The sequence below is a fragment of the Carassius auratus genome, chromosome 44 (genome assembly GCF_003368295.1).
Source record: "Carassius auratus strain Wakin chromosome 44, ASM336829v1, whole genome shotgun sequence".
NCBI lineage: Eukaryota > Metazoa > Chordata > Actinopteri > Cypriniformes > Cyprinidae > Carassius > Carassius auratus.
The window spans coordinates 15,120,906-15,137,307 of record NC_039286.1 but is presented as its reverse complement, the minus strand read 5'-3'; the positions used below and the strand labels follow the sequence as shown (position 1 = coordinate 15,137,307).

The window sequence follows — 16,402 nt, the reverse complement described above, 5'->3', positions numbered from 1 at the left end:
GGAGGAGTTGCAAAAATTAACAGCATTCTTCTTAACAAGAGGACAGGTTAATTTTCTACATAGGGAAATTTATTTTTAACAATAAACCTAAAAGAAAAATGAAAAGAGACCAACCGCGAGCTTCTATGCTGTAAATCAATGCTATAGGCTTTTATTGAGGTCCGCATTATTTCAACCAATTTCTTTATAAACATGTTTAATATTTAAGTAAAATGACTAATGGTTTTGAAACAAAAAAGCTTGTTTAATTGCACTACTTGAAATCAAACTATTTAAGGATGCAAAATTAAACTGATCTGTTTCAGGGAACAAAAATATTACTTTAATTAAAATTAAAACAAATGTACCCCTCCCCCAGCCTCCGCTGTCCTTCAATACCCACCAGGTCTGGATTTGTTGTGAAACAGCTGTGGTGACTGGAGTAATGGAATGAAAATTCGGCTTTAATGTATATATATATAAATTACTAGCCAAATGGCGATAGAGGGTGGGGGGGGGGGTAGACGGTTGTTTTTTCTGCATTTTTTTTTTTTATAAATGCAAGCTTAATGAGCTTAAGAAACTTATTTTAGAAACATTAAAAAGCTTACTGTTTTCAAACTTTTGACCGATATTGTATGTGATCTAGGTTTCAGTGCACTAGAATGATTTTACAACGGAGCAGGCCTTAAACTGGCTGACTCCCCATAGTGGGAGCTGATTAAAACGCACCAATCTATGTTATGTCCACGCCATTTTAAATGCTTTTGCATGGCGTATTTGTAGTGGTGATTTAAGAGCTCATACTTGAGTTCATGTAGTAATTATGATGTTTTACAAAAACGTGACAGCTTTTTACAAGACAGAATGTTGTCATTTGAAAGTTCATAAATGATGTGTTCCCTTTTGACAAGCCACTGACCCCAAAGGGGAACCTTTACAAAATCGTTTTCCATTGGGCATGTATAGTTATAGTTGCTTGACCACGGTACACTTATCGTTAGACTTTCAAATGGCGGTTGAAATAAACGGTGATCCAAATAGTACGAACGTTAACCCACTCCAAAAAAAAAAAAAACTAACGTATATCGCTGCCCCACTAACTAACTTAGAAAACTACACTGTTATGTACACTTACACAAGGTCAATGTTTAATCAACTTTTGAATAAAGTATTGCAAATATACATCGTTATAAAATGACTAACGTTACTTACAGGAAATTCGAGTAATGCTGTTCACGTCGTTGCTGAGAAAAGCAGTCCTTCAGTGACAGGTGCCTCTTGCTTGAGCCGCGAAACTTGTTAAACTTCTTAAGATGACGAAAAATACAAACACAATTGTTGGGAAATCCTTAATAATTAACTTCTGAATTAAACATCACAAACATATTTAGTTTTAGCTGGCTAAATTACATAACGTAATTACCACGATATGAGAGGAGTGCGGGTCTTGCCGTTGCTGAGGAGACTCAGGGAAGCCGTCCTTCAGGTGACTTCGATTAAGCTACGAAACTTGTTGAAGATGACGTAAAATACAAAGACAATTGTTAGGAAATGCTTAATAATTATTAACTTTATAATAAAGTGTTACAAACGTAAGTAGGATTAGCTGACTAACGTTACTTACCAGGAGTTGTGAGCAGCCGCGGCGCTACCATTGGGCCCGGGTGGGCCTGGGCCCACCCATTTAAGGTCCGGGCCCACCCATTTTGGCCCAGGCCTATGAGTAGTGAGTGATTTTCATTCCCGAGGAAAGCTTTGAGCGAAAGCTTCTCAGCCAATCGGCGGCTTCTACCCCACCAGCAAGTGATCCAATGAAATGAATGACGTTGGCGGACGTCATTCATTCAAGACAGACACAGACAGTTTTTCCGATATGAAACGTAAAACAAAACAAAGCAGTTTATTTTATTTTAAATTCATCAAGAAATGAGCATCTCAAGAGATGCTGTTTTTTGTAAGTCTTGTCGTCATTTCCCTGAAGCAGCTTATGAGGATAGATTCATTAATACGGGCTTCAAAGACTGGAAACATTTTTCTGAGGGTTCCCAGCAAACATTGGTCCGACGGCGACGTCGTGTGGCCGGCCAAAAATAGTCGCGGTAGGACGGCATAAATCGGTAGAAATATGTATGGCAGAAGATTTCCTAAAAATGCATTCAGATATGTTTGTAAACGTTTATAGTTATATGGGGTTTCATGTATAATTGTTTCTTTGACTTTTAGATACGTGTAGTTCAATATTTACCGCGTTGTGAATCGGTTGTGAGAGGACGTCACCTAGTGACGTCATTTACACGTGCGTTACACGTCCATCATGACCCTCTGTGAAATCCTTGTGGAATATGCAAAAGCTGTGCTTAAACACCTTGATTAATACTGCAATATTTAATTAAAGTGCACCAAGTAGTTTTTAAGAGGTTTTAAAGAGGTTGGGAATAGACGTCCACTGACGTCTTTTACACGTCTCTTCATGGTTTGTGAAAAGATGTCCAAGCAAGACTAGCAAGAAAAAAAAAATTCTATACAAAGTAAATATATTCACTTTATCTTGTTTAAAAAAATTATAATCACAGAGAGCCCAGTGTGGTTAAGTGATTGCAAAGCAATGCTGCAATTTAGTCATTATTTCAACCTGTTTTATGTATTTGTTGTTATTATTTTTATTGAATCTATGCATATACATGTGAAACAGATATATATACCCGGTCACAATTTCGGTCTGAGTTGGATGTAATTGCCAAAACGGTGCTGCCAAGATGTAGACACAAAACATACTGATGTATTTCGTGATATTACAAAATCCCGCGATAGGATAGATTATCTCGCGAGATCTCGCTTTCTTCCGGAAGTTCCGGTACATCAAGCAGGCAACCACCACGAGGAGGAGAGGACTCGAAGCGGACTCTTGGAGGGAGATTTGTCGATATAAATTACATAAAATCTACTGTGGGGTAAGTACATTTTGTATTATTTGATTAACGTGCTTGAGTTTTACTTGTTTGACACGAAAGAACCGAGAGAAATGATGCCCACGTTGTCAACTGAAATTCACTGAGTATGGCTAAAATTAGCTAACGTTAGAAAGCTAAAAGTTACTTATATTGATGTGATTTTTATTGGTACACTTTAATTAATTATTCAGGGGACATCACAGCCCTCCTGTCTTATCAGAAATGTCCTGTTCACTTTCTCACAGTTACACTGTGAGTGTTTCTCAATGGCATCACATTAAATCATAACACCTTTTGTACAATAAAAATAAAATCTAATGCTTGTTGATTACCTTTTTTTTCTAATGTTTCATTCATGATTCTTTCATCTTGGTCCAAGGGTTTTTTATTTAGTTGTAGACCATAAAGATATTTTGAAAATAAGTGCATGTCATTTATCTCAAATGTTTTATTTTATTTATTTTAAAAAGAAATGTATTCTCTTCCCTCAGATGCTGTGAAGAGGTGGAGACTCTGAATGAGATGCAGCAATGACAGAACACCTGAAACTTGCTCCGGGAAGAGATGGGGGTGGAGGTTACAAGAAATGAGCCAAACAACTGTAGTTTGTTTAAGGGATAGTTCATCCAAAAATGAAAATAGTCATAATTTTCTCACCCTCATGTTACGATCATAATAATTTTTCCTACAGTGGCAGTTAATGGATTGTGAGATCTGCTTGGTTACAAACATTCTTCCAAATATCTGTGTGTTTATGAGACAACTGTGTAAGTCAATGACAAGATTAATAAAGAATTGATAAAAAGAAACCATCTTTTAACATTCTAGTAGAAAACATTCTCAGAAATGTAATATTTTAATTAATGTCGGTTCTATACAGTTTAAAAACATTTACCCCACTTTGATTTCATAAATAGCAATGATTTCAAACATATTTTATGATGAGGGTCTTAAGTTTTATGATTTTCTTGTCACAAGACAACAATGGCTCCTGCAAGGTGTTTATGCCACATGTTCAAATATTAATAATGTTCTTAATATTATATGATTAATGTATTTTAAAATAAATGCAATTAATATTGATTTATATTATATATTCAAAACATTAATAAACACTGCAAATATAAATTTTGAACAATAATAATGGACTTTAAGATTGAGTATTTCAGCCCTTTTTATTCAGTGATGCCCCTCATTAAATCATATTTCTGATGAAAAAATGGTAGGCCTGTAAACTTATTTCAGAAATCCAAAATGGATAACAAAGATAACATTGAAAAACAAATTTTTAAATATCTTATCATCTTTAAGATTCTTATTTGTCATTGTCCCAGTAAAGCAAACATGAAAACAATATCGTCAGAACACAGAAAGGTATACAGGTTTGAAACATGAGGGTGAGTAAATGAAAGAATTTTCCCTTTATTTAATAATTCAGTATTTTGTAATTAGTATTTTATTTTGGTTAACAGATGCTAAACTGTTCAAAAACAATAAAATGTGCTAAATCAGAACATGCTTCCTTTTTTTGCATATGTCCACAAATAATGTGTTATTGTTAGTGATGTACACGTGATTAAGATGTTTTATAGACGTTCATGTCTGACTTGACCGATCTTGAACTTTTGTCAAGATGTTTTAAACCTCAAAACATAATTGATTGCCTTGCACGATGTTACACAGTGGGTGTGTGATTATTTTATATGCAGGCTTATATATACATACACTTAAACTATGCAGCAACGCATTTAAAAATCCAGAAGACAACGACGTCCAGAAATCGCCGCATTTAGACGTCCAGGGACGTGCAGAAAAGACGTGCAGTTCACGTCTAGAAGACGTCAAAGACGTCGGTTCAACTTTCATTTTGGAACTATTTTTCAACCATGACGGGACGTCTCGGATGGACGTCTTTTCAGCGGTCAAAAGACGTCCAAATGTTTGCTGGGTTGTGGCAAACATGAAGCCAGCAGGGCACATGCTGCAGCGCTGGGGAAAATGGATGGTTTCAAACAAAGTCACCAGCCAGGACGTGGAAATATTATTAACCAGCTGAACAACGTAACAAATAAATGGAGAGAGAAACAGAACGATTTCAGAAAGATTTAATTCCGTTTCAGTCTTTTTGTGTATTGAACGTTCATAGGAGATAAATGAAGTTAGCTTACTGCCAACAATTAAGGTGTATTTATTTGTCCGCTTGCCTTCAGCACTGAGCTGAGGACAGCGATACAAGTTGCTGTCCTCCTCAGTGCCGCAGAAAAGCGCTGGACGGAGATGAAGGGAGGGGGGGGGGGGGGTCATATTGTAACTGGCCCATCCAGTTTTCTGGAGGCCCACCTACAATAAAAATCCTGGCGCCGCTACTGGTTGTGAGGAGTATGGCTAGTCGACGTCTCTGCTGAGGAAAGCAGATTTTTTTTTTACAAAATTTACTCAATTTATTTAAACCGTCATTTATTAAGCTGGAACTTTATTTAGGAAAATTGTTAGGAAATACTTAATAATTTTAGTTTCTAAAACAGATCAGTACAAGTAAATAATTATCAAATATTTCTATTAGAATTCACCAGAAATATTGAGGGTATATTAAAAATATAATTAGTTAGTTAAATACTTATTTATTTTCATTAAATAAACTTAAATAATATATGTAAATTTTAGAGAAATTATTTGTTGGATTTTTAATTATTATTTTTAACCTGACCCACTCAAAATATCACTTAAATGATTTCAAAAGATTTTATTTAGTAAATATAGCTCTTTATTTTTGTGAAATTTACTAAGCCACTGAATTATTTTTTACAGTGTAGAGTTATTAGAGAAATGGAGTTATTTTTTACATTCTTTGGTCGAAGTTTTCAGATCGGCACTTCGGAGCCTGTTCGCGACTCTGTTGATTCAGATCGGGACTTCGGAGCCTGTTCGCGACTCTGTTGATTCGGATCGGCACTTCGGAGCCTGTTCGCGACTCGGTTGATTCGGATCGGCACTTCGGAGCCTGTTCGCGACTCGGTTGATTCGGATCGGCACTTCGGAGCCTGTTCGCGACTCGGTTGATTCGGATCGGGACTTCGGAGCCTGTTCGCGACTCGGTTGATTCGGATCGGGACTTCGGAGCCTGTTCGCGACTCGGTTGATTCGGATCGGGACTTCGGAGCCTGTTCGCGACTCGGTTGATTCGGATCGGGACTTCGGAGCCTGTTCGCGACTCGGTTGATTCAGATCGGGACATCGGAGCATTTTTGAGATTTTTTTAAATTCAGATTTGGACATCGAAGCAGTAAATGTTTGTCAAACAGTTAATTGGTGATAAATGAATATTTGGACTTGAGGCTTTTTTTTTTACCTGTCAATTCAGCATGTACATGGACCCACACACAAAGGTGGACACACTCTAGACTTAATCATCAGTAGAGCTCTAAACTTTTCATCCATTGTTATTAAGGACGTTATTCATAACCGTACTGAAAATAAGTAAATATTGTTAGCTGATGCTAACTGTCTAGCTAACAAGCTTGCTGGTGCTAACTTGAGGTAATTTTTATAAATAATGCCCAAATATGTTTATTCAACCACCTATATATATATATATTAGCAAAGATGATTAATTTAGCGCTGTAAACGCACGTGTGAGGGGCGGAGACGCGCCGTGAAGCGTCAGATGCGCCTGAGGACCAAACACAGCAGAATGGTAGGAAACTTCGCTCCTCTTATTATTTCTTTTACTATAGCGATTTATTTTTAGATAAGTGATCTGAGTCTTTCATAGATTTGTAGAGTTATTAGAGTATAGAGTTATTAGAGAAATGGAGTTATTTTTTACATTCTTTGGTCGAAGTTTTCAGATCGGCACTTCGGAGCCTGTTCGCGACTCTGTTGATTCAGATCGGCACTTCGGATCCTGTTCGCGACTCGGTTGATTCAGATCGGCACTTCGGAGCCTGTTCGCGACTCGGTTGATTCAGATCGGCACTTCGGAGCCTGTTCGCGACTCGGTTGATTCAGATCGGCACTTCGGAGCCTGTTCGCGACTCTGTTGATTCAGATCGGCACTTCGGAGCCTGTTCGCGACTCGGTTGATTCAGATCGGCACTTCGGAGCCTGTTCGCGACTCGGTTGATTCGGATCGGCACTTCATATATATATATATAGATTACGTCTGGGGAGAAAACAAAGGATGTGATGTTCAGAACATGGTTACTACAGTAATTATCAAAGAGGGGAAGAGATGCACCCCGTTTGGCCAGGGGTGTTTTTACACCCAAGACAAGGTTTGAGAAGGAAAAAATCATTATGAAAATAGAATTATATTTTCCTTAAAATGTTCAGGCCTTATTATCATGCCATATATAACTGTGATGTTCTGTAAAACAACAAACTTTAAAATACTCTGTTCTTACTGGTGAAAATCAGATGGTCATCTCTGTTTTCTCTCAGGTATAATACAGTGTAAGCTTCACAGTGAACATTACTCTCATCAGCGTAGTCCATATCAACAACAAAAAATATATCTTGACTCCATATAGTGGTTATTTTGGAGCAGTAGGATTATTTAAAAAAAAAAAAGTGCTAATATAAAATTAAATTAGCCTATATAAAATTGCAAACATCTATCTTTCAGTACTTTTGTACTTTCACTTGAGTAAAATTGAAAAAAGGAGTACTTTTGCTGGAGTAATATTTTATTATACGTATCTGTACTTTTACTCAAGTACTTGATTTGTGTACTTCGTCCACCACTGCCGATAGTGCACAAACAGCAGGTGGCGCTCGAATGTCAAATAAGGTTTGGCTTTTTTTTCTTCTGTTCTTGATGTTTAGGAACAAACCTATCTACGAGACTTTAATAGTGCTCAATGAACAACAAAAAAATATTTCTACACGTGTATTTTTAGCTGATGTAAATCCGCTCTTCTCGTATCCGCCAACTTCGTCTTATTATAAGTCAGTGTACCATGTACATTATTTAAAATCTTACATTTCAATGTAAACACGAAGTTACAGTTGCTGTAATGTCTTCAACTATGCGATGTGTTGATGACAAACCTCTTATGAGGTGACAGCGACCTCTGGTGGATGACCTAAAAACCCTGGATATGAAAATTATATCGATGACATTAACCGTTTTCACCTCAAACATCAATTTTAGGTCAGCATTAAACATCGGAACGGGAGCTTTTATATTAAAAACACCATATACTTCAGTTCTGTATGCTATATATATCCACATAGCATTCATTGCTTTGCAAAATACCATAAATATGTTCGAGTGAATACAGATCTGACTCAGAAAACCATGCTAGGTCAAACACAGCTTGAAGTCATTCTAGATTGTATGCAACAACTCCTCAAAGATGCATATAATTCACTAACTACATGGATAACTACCCTGGAACAGCTGGGAGTCCAGTGGGAATTTAGCCTTGTGCTTTTGAACTATCAGTCCACATTCTTAAACATAAAGTTACTCATCTCACTGTTCCTTACATATTTAAAGAATTTAGCATTACTTAATGCAGATCAAGTAGTTATAAAAGCCATGCATGGACATTAAAAACTGTCTGAAGTAAAAAATAAATAAAAATAACTATGACTTAAAGTTGTCAACATCCTTGTTGCCACAGTCTGTCATTTTAACCCACACACATCTGGGAAGTAAAACAACAACCTCTAGATCTTTTCAGCTTATGCAAAGTTTACTTCAGCCTTTAGTCTTTTAGACTGGCTCCCTTGTGAAAGAGGAGACTGTCGGGACACCACTTAGGTGAAAAACATCCATAATAACCATTTATAGTCAAACAAAACAAGTCCAGTTATTCTCAAAGGATCTGCAAATATCAACCGAGCCAGAGATGAAACATGTGCAGACTGGCCCATAGAATTAAATTAAAATCATCACACATCAAGGCGTGAATTAAGCATTAAAATTAATATGAATAGGTAGAGAGATAGCATTTCTAACGGTTAAATTCTTGTATGAATGCTGTTGCAGATTGTTTGCTTTTATTTATGCTGACATCCAATTCAGTAATTTCTTAACTCCAAATAACTCCACAGTTGACAACTTTATTATTATTTTCATTTTTTTTGCAGCTATTAAACTTTACTTTGCATCACTGATTTACTACTTTTAAACACAGTTTGATTGCAAACACATGTGCATTGCCTGTTTCTCTGTAACAAACACCTCTGTTTAAGAAATTCCACAGAGATGATTACCAGTCAACAAATTGCTCTAAACATTTTATGACTCATAAGAATGACATGTAAGTATAAAAATCACAAAACGTTTGGCAACTGAGACCTAATGTGCTTGGCCATTGAATCCAGTTTTTACTAGACTGGACGTAGACCAAAACCTACAGGTGCAGAAGCTGTCAACTTGTGGTTTAACTGATGCAACTGGCCACAGATGATATTCTCAATAAATCCCAAAATAGCCACATTCAAACAATCAATGTTATTCATATGACTAAGGAGGCAGCTTCACTAGCCTGAAAATTACCCCATGATTTACTCACCCTCAAGCCGTCCTAGGTATATATTATTTTCTTCTTTCAAAATAATACAATATATAGATAGATGCGCACGCACACACACACATATATAATCTTTTTTTTCACTTTAGAATCTGCACCATTATAACGCTTGGAAGAGCCAGGACATTTTAAAAAAATAAAATAAATCTCTGATTATATTTGTCTGAAAGAATAATATAATTTACAGCAAGGTTTGAGGGGGAGTAAATTATGTGGCGATTTCTATTTTTTGGGGTGCAACTATCCCTTTAAGGATATAATTCTGTCATTTACTCCACCCTCAACTTGTTCCTAGCCTGTTTTAGTTTCTTTCAGTTGTTGAACACAATTGATATTTTGAAGAATACTGGTAACCATACTGTTGATGGTACCTATTTACTTCCATTTGATGGGGAAAAATACTATGGATGTCAATGGCTACAGTCAATTATTTGGTTACCAACATTTTTCTAAATATCTTCTTTTGTGCTCAACAGAACATCATCAACAACAAAAAAACTCATACACACACTCATCTCAAGTTTGGAACTTAAAGGTGAGTAAATTATAAAAAGTATTTTCATTTTTGGGTGTACTATACCTTTAACTTTATAGTAAACATTCCTTCTGTTGTCTTATGCTACAAACCATTTTGCATTAGCATTTATCAGACACTGCTGTTAATAAAGAGATGGGTGAGAAACTTCTCTAAATGCACAATAGGAATACAGGAACTCGATTACAAATGGTTCCCAGATGAAGCAAATGCATGTTTGTATTTTGAATAAGAGCAAAGTAAATAAATAAATAAAAATAACAGCAGATATATTTATATATATTTTTGATGTTGTTGTTTTTACATTATTTTCTTTAATAATTCATTCCAGTACAGGGTTAAAGAATTACATATTATCAATAAACGTATACAAACAAGTATTTTCCTGGAGGAAAGAAACTAGAGTGGCACTCACTACAACACAGATCAGACAAGATACAAAGACTCTCTGTAAGCTCACCGATCCCGAACGTAGACACTTTCATAAGAGAAAATCAGTCACAGCTGTACCCAAAAGAAGAAGAGACGTAAAGTATGAAAACATAATGAAACATATATATTTTAATAATATATATATATATATATATATATAAACTTAACAAAAAAGGAGTAATACTTTTGAGACATGATGAGGTTTCTTTCAGCTACTATCGTTGCTACCACTGCTGGCACTGCTAAGATCGGGCTGTTCTCTTTTGTGAATCTGCTCGTGTGCTTTGAGATGACCTGATTGGCTAAAATTCTTCCCGCAATGCTGGCAAATGTACGGCCGTTCGCCCGTGTGAGTTTGCTGGTGTGCTTTAAGATGTCCCAAGCGACCGAAACTTTTGCCGCACAGGGTGCAGCCGAACGGTTTTTCCCCGGAGTGAATCTTCTCGTGTGTTCTGAGGACCCCTGAATTGCTGAAAGTTTTGCCACACTGGGAACAGCTGTAGGGCTTCTCGCCTGTGTGGATTTGCTGGTGATTGCGGTAACTCATCTCTTTAGTGAAGCTCTTGCCGCACAGCGAACAGCAGAAGGGCCGCTCTCCCGTGTGGCTCAACTGGTGGGCTTTGAGTTCCTTCGTTTGGCCGAAGCTCTTACCGCACTCGGCGCAACTGAACGGCTTCTCGCCCGTGTGCAGTCGCTGGTGCGAGCGGAGGTCATCCGCTTTGGTGAAACCCTTCGGGCAGTGCGCGCAAGTGTAAGGTTTTTGCCCCGTGTGGATGAGCTGGTGTCTTTTCAAGTTCCCAGCCTGTCCGAAGCTCTTCCCGCACTGGGAGCAGGTGTAAGGCCTCTCGCCGGTATGGATGCGTTGGTGAGTCTTCAGGTTACCCAGGGTGCTGAAGTTCTTCCCGCATTGGGTGCAAGAAAACGGCTTCTCACCTGTGAGGTTGCGAGGTTTGCGTGGAGTCAGCGCTTGGCCTTTTGTGCTGGTTTGGTTGTGCGTGGCAGTCGTTTTGTTCGCCTGGACAGACGTCAGTTCATAAAGGTTTCCAGATTGGAAATCTGAGTCCATTTTCCCCATGCTGTCGATTACCGTATCGGGCCGGAGCTTGTTGAGTTCGGTGCGCAGCTCCGCCATGTGAATGGACTCCAAGCCGTTCATCTCGGTCTTGAGGTGGCTGGACATGAGGATGGGATCATACTCGGTCTTGATGGCGCCGAGCTCGCTGGCGTAGTAGCTGTGGAGGTCCGAGTGTTGCTCCAACTTGATGTACTCCAAGCTGTCCGAGACGTGAGTGATGTAGTCGAACACCAGACTGGGTTCGTAGTGTGACTTGTAGGAGTCCAGCTCCGTGCAGTGGAAGGAATGGAGGTCGCTGTGGTGTTCTGATTTGATGTAGTCGAGGCCGCTGATTTCCATCTTGATCTGTTCGGAGGCCAGATCGGCCGTGCTCAGGGGCTGGATCACGGACAGGTCAACCGTGCAGATGGGGTCGAGGTCAGGCTCGCTTTTGATGCACGGCAGCATAGCCATAGGCTCCACAATCTCGGATGCCAGTGAGCTGAGCGTTGGCGTGCTACATTCTGACGACAGCATGGTCAGGGTTGGCGTGGTGCACTCTGCTTGTAGAGGGTCAAGTGGCGGCGTGCCACACTCTGACACCAAATTATTTAGTCCTAAAGTGATGCATTCTGTCTCCAACTCTGCCATCCTGGTGGAAACTACTCCACCACCTGACCGAAACCTCTGTTATGAGTAATATATCTTATGTTCACAGAGATAAAAGCGGGGTTCCTGAGAGGGAATTATCACTGCTGCAACCTCTGGCTTGGGTTAGGAACAACGGTGATTCTCCTGGCTCCTGGATTTGCATAAAAGACAAAAGCAATTCAGTACACAGCATTTAAACACCAAATGAATGTCCCTTTACATAAATATCATAAAGTAAAGTTTTATCTTTAGATATTTTATTTATTTATTTTTGCTCTGTACAGCAATTTGTATGACCAGTCATTGTTAAAGTGCTTTATGAAGAAAGGTTGAGCTGAATTAGACCATTTATATTTCTCTCTCCTTTTCATTTCCAAACAAACACTGGATGCTTTTATCTATTGACTCTATCATATGATGGGAAATAGTGTTTGGTCACACATTTATGGTAGACGTGCACTGATTTCACAAATGCAATTATCCCGAAACGACTTGAATGCACCTTGTGCAGGACTAAAGCTGTCAAACCTATATCTACTTTACAGGAAAAAGTCAAACATTTCAAGTATTGCTCAATTAAACACAGATCCACATAATTTGATATTTTAAATGCAATTCAAAAGTAATTTCAAAATGGCTGTTGCTAGAATGCATGTGACAAAGCTGTTATTGCAAAACACGAAATTACACTAACACTTGGTACAGAACACTACTAAATGCTTAAATATGTATATACATATGTGTGTATGTGTGTGTGTGTGTGTGTGTGTGTGTGTGTGTGAATGAGAACAATAACCTGACATAAGCATCTACACACCAAGATGTCAAAGTCAATCTGACACATTGGAGAAGCTTTACAACCAGATGTTCACATCATAATTTATTATTAAAGAGTCAGACAAAATAAAACTACCAAGCAAATGTGAAAGGGAATTAAACAAAAGAGAGGGATTAGAGCTTATGTGCGTAATTACAACGTCGTGGCATTTGTGTAATAGCGTGCCGACTGCCTGAAAGTGCACATTTTAGGCCGGCGAAAAACATTAAGACAACAAAAATAAAAAGATAAAGAAACCTGACGTAAATGTGCGGTGTAAAACGCGCAATAGCTTGTCGATTTTACTGAGAACGACTAAAGCAACTAGTCAAGATAGCTTCGCTAGTTCGCCACGCATCATGCACTTTTCTGCTGCCTTTCTTGAATCTGGCGGCGTTTTTACACACAATAAATCTTTAGCATTTTTTTTCTTATGAGAGAAGCTTTTAATACACGACGCATGGGAACGGAGAACGTGCGATACAGACACGGAACGGGTTGCGATCGGCGGGTATATCGGCATGCAGAGCGCGTTTCGGTGTTTCCAGCGGTGGGGATGAAGAACATACAAAGGCAGGAGGGTGAAAATGCCACAGCTTCAGCGTGTGAGAGCCAGTGGCCATCTTGTTTGTAGCTGAACGTCGCTGCATCAGCCAACTGAACGATCCGCTGAAGGAAAGTTGAGCCAGCTGCAACTTTTGAACGCGGACATCTACTCCTTCGCCTTTGCATAACAATGGAAAACGCTCGCCGCGATAGAAGCGTAACGTGGTGAGTTGCATGACTTGCGCGGTTCATGCGCGCTCTCATCACCACCTCTCAGGAGAGACCGGAGGAGGAAAAAAAGATGAAATATTGAGAACACGAATAAATCCGCTCGGGAGGATGTCTCGGCGATTTTTTTCTTTCTTATTTATTTTATTTTTTTACCTGTTCATTGCTTTATTTAATTTTTTCGGCCGTCAGCACGCCGTAAGCGGAACCCACATCAAACCCCTGCCGGACCCGCCACGTCCACCTCGGCCCCAGCGTCCATCAGCCTCCCTGTCGCACACACTCCTTCACTCTCGCTCTCTCCTCCCTCTCATTGACCAATTCCGCTTAGTTTTCACTCCCGTTGTCGCTTTCCTCCGGGTTTCAGCCGTTGCACTTCCGTCGTAAAAGTGCAAATGCGCGCGCAGCGGTACCGTTTACTGAGCAGCTACTTTGTTTACTTCCTACAAATGCGCGTTTTCGTGCGTGTTATTCTTGGACGCGCGGCTGAGGGAAATTAAATAAACATCTGCACGGAAGAAAATGTGTTTTGTGCAACCAGATGTGTGTTTGCTTCTCTGGCTTATTAAATGCCATCATCATGCATCATCATCAGTTACTCCTAACAGAAGCTGAGGACTAGAGAAGACATGCTTGGACACCGCACAGTTGTTATGGACTGGATGGACAGTGCATGATTGTCATAAATCGATGATATGTAAATTATTAGACCTGCATTCCATTGCACAGGACAAAGGGGTTGTAAAAAATAAAATAAAATGGGTGTCAGTTCGTTTTATGCATAGTAGTAGCCTACAAGTGTGAAATATAAACACTGATAAAAGTGAAACGGAATCAAAAAAGAAAAAAAAGCTTAATAAGGATTAATTGACATATGTAAAGAGATGCATAATATTGTGTGTTATGACAATAAATCAAACTGAATTATCATTATAAATTTTTTAACTTTCTTATGTTTTTATATCATTTTAATTTGCTTAATGGAACCAAATCATATTGTTTCTAAAAGTGGAGTTCTATAAAGTAGTAATGAAGTTTAAAGATAATAATAAATGGAAAATATGATTTATGTAAATTTTAATGCATAGCAGATAGTCTGGGGTTACAATGTCTGGATATAGTAGTATATTTTATAAGAATCAGAATCACTCATTCCACAGAATGATTTCTATACAATAACCAGTGTCTTTTTCTTTCAATGAAAGCTTTCTCATTTAAAAATGGGAAATTCATAAAAGTAAGCAATTGCACTCTTTTGGCCCTGGTGCACTTATACACAGGATATACAAAAATTGCATAGCCATCAGTCTTAATGATATATGATGAATTTTAAAATGAATTATATGTTTAATGAAACAATTGTATTATATATTATATGAAGAGTATTAATAACTCCTAGAAATGGTTAATCCTCTTCCCTAACATGCTTGTCTCCATTACACTTTTGGACGTGTCTCACAGATGCCACCGCTTTGGGTAATCTGCCAACAGGGCCACAAGGAGACCAATGTTTAAGAGGCATTAAGACCTGAGAGCAGAGATATAATAAATCATCATTAAATAGGAAGAGATTTCAGTAGCTTACTTTACAGGGCACATATAATTGTTCGCCATTTGATAATTTCCATGTTTTATTGTTTACAACATTGAAACAGAGGATTTAAATTGGCTTTTGACCAAGGAGCATATTCTAATGTAATTGTTACAATTCTTAAAGGAATAGCTTATCCAAAAATGTAAAATTAGAAAATGTACTCAATCTCAGGTCACCCCAGATGTAGTTTGGTTTGTTTCTTCATCAGAACAGATTTGCAGAAATTTATTACATCACTTGCTCACCCAGAGGATCTTCTGAAGTGAATGGGTGCCGTCACAATAAGAGTCCAAACAGCTGATAAAAACCATCATAATCCATGACACTCCAGTGTCTTGTGAAGAGAGAAGCTACATGTTTGTAAGAAACAAATCCATCAAGACATTTTTTAACTTCAAACAGCTACTTCCCACTAAAATACAAGTCCTCTATCCATAAAGTAGTCTTGTCTGAATCAGGAGAAAAATATGCAGATCAAGCTCAATTTACAAGCAAAAACAGTTCTGTCAATATATCAATGGATTTTGATGTGAGAGGCCAACAGGTGATGGACATTATTACTGGACAAAGCATTATTATGGATTATGGACATGTATTCTGGCCAAAAACAACAGTTTAACAAAAGTTAAAACAACTTGATGGATTTGTTATTTACCGAAAAAAAATTTTTTTGTTACACAAGACTAATGGACTGGTGTGGTTTACTCTGATGTTTTTAATCAGATGTTTGGACTCATTCTGACGGCACCCATTTACTGTAAAGGATCCATTGGTGAGAAAGTGATGCAGCACAAAATTTCTCCACATCTGTTACCATGAAAAAACAAACTAATCTACATCTTGGATGGCAGAAGGTTTGAGAAAATGTTCATTTTTGAGTAAACTAATTTAAAACAAAATAGGAGCACATACGCTGTACATTCCTCTTGTATGATATTTCACTTGCTGTGAAGGTAATTTCCACAACGTCAAGCATCACACAGCTGTTACTGCTTACAACATCAACAATAGCATCAAACAGGAATCTAGCCGGAGGACTTTACTGTAGAAATTATTAGAAAGCCAAAAAA

The 16,402-nt window shown here is 38.1% G+C and overlaps 1 protein-coding gene across 2 annotated transcripts; it reads right to left on the bottom strand.

Annotated features, from left to right (window-relative positions):
- Nucleotides 1-10,177: 10,177 nt before the first annotated feature.
- LOC113062640 (zinc finger protein 583-like) lies at nucleotides 10,178-14,538 on the bottom strand. Of its 2 annotated transcripts, XM_026232634.1 has the most exons (3): nucleotides 13,895-14,538; nucleotides 10,627-12,298; nucleotides 10,178-10,514 (listed from the first exon to the last, which is right to left on the bottom strand). In XM_026232634.1, the coding sequence occupies exon 2, from the start codon at nucleotides 12,145-12,147 to the stop codon at nucleotides 10,651-10,653; it is 1,497 nt and encodes a 498-aa protein (XP_026088419.1). In that variant the 5' UTR covers nucleotides 12,148-12,298; nucleotides 13,895-14,538; the 3' UTR covers nucleotides 10,178-10,514; nucleotides 10,627-10,650. The 2 variants fall into 2 exon arrangements, with proteins under 2 accessions (XP_026088419.1, XP_026088417.1); XM_026232632.1 differs by lacking the exon at nucleotides 10,178-10,514 and having other exon boundaries at nucleotides 10,614-12,298; nucleotides 13,895-14,537.
- Nucleotides 14,539-16,402: the final 1,864 nt, after the last annotated feature.

Coding starts and splice junctions, on each gene's coding strand:
- LOC113062640 (XM_026232634.1), bottom strand. CDS start 12,147: ATGGCAGAGTTGGAGACAGAATGCATCACTTTAGGACTAAATAATTTG.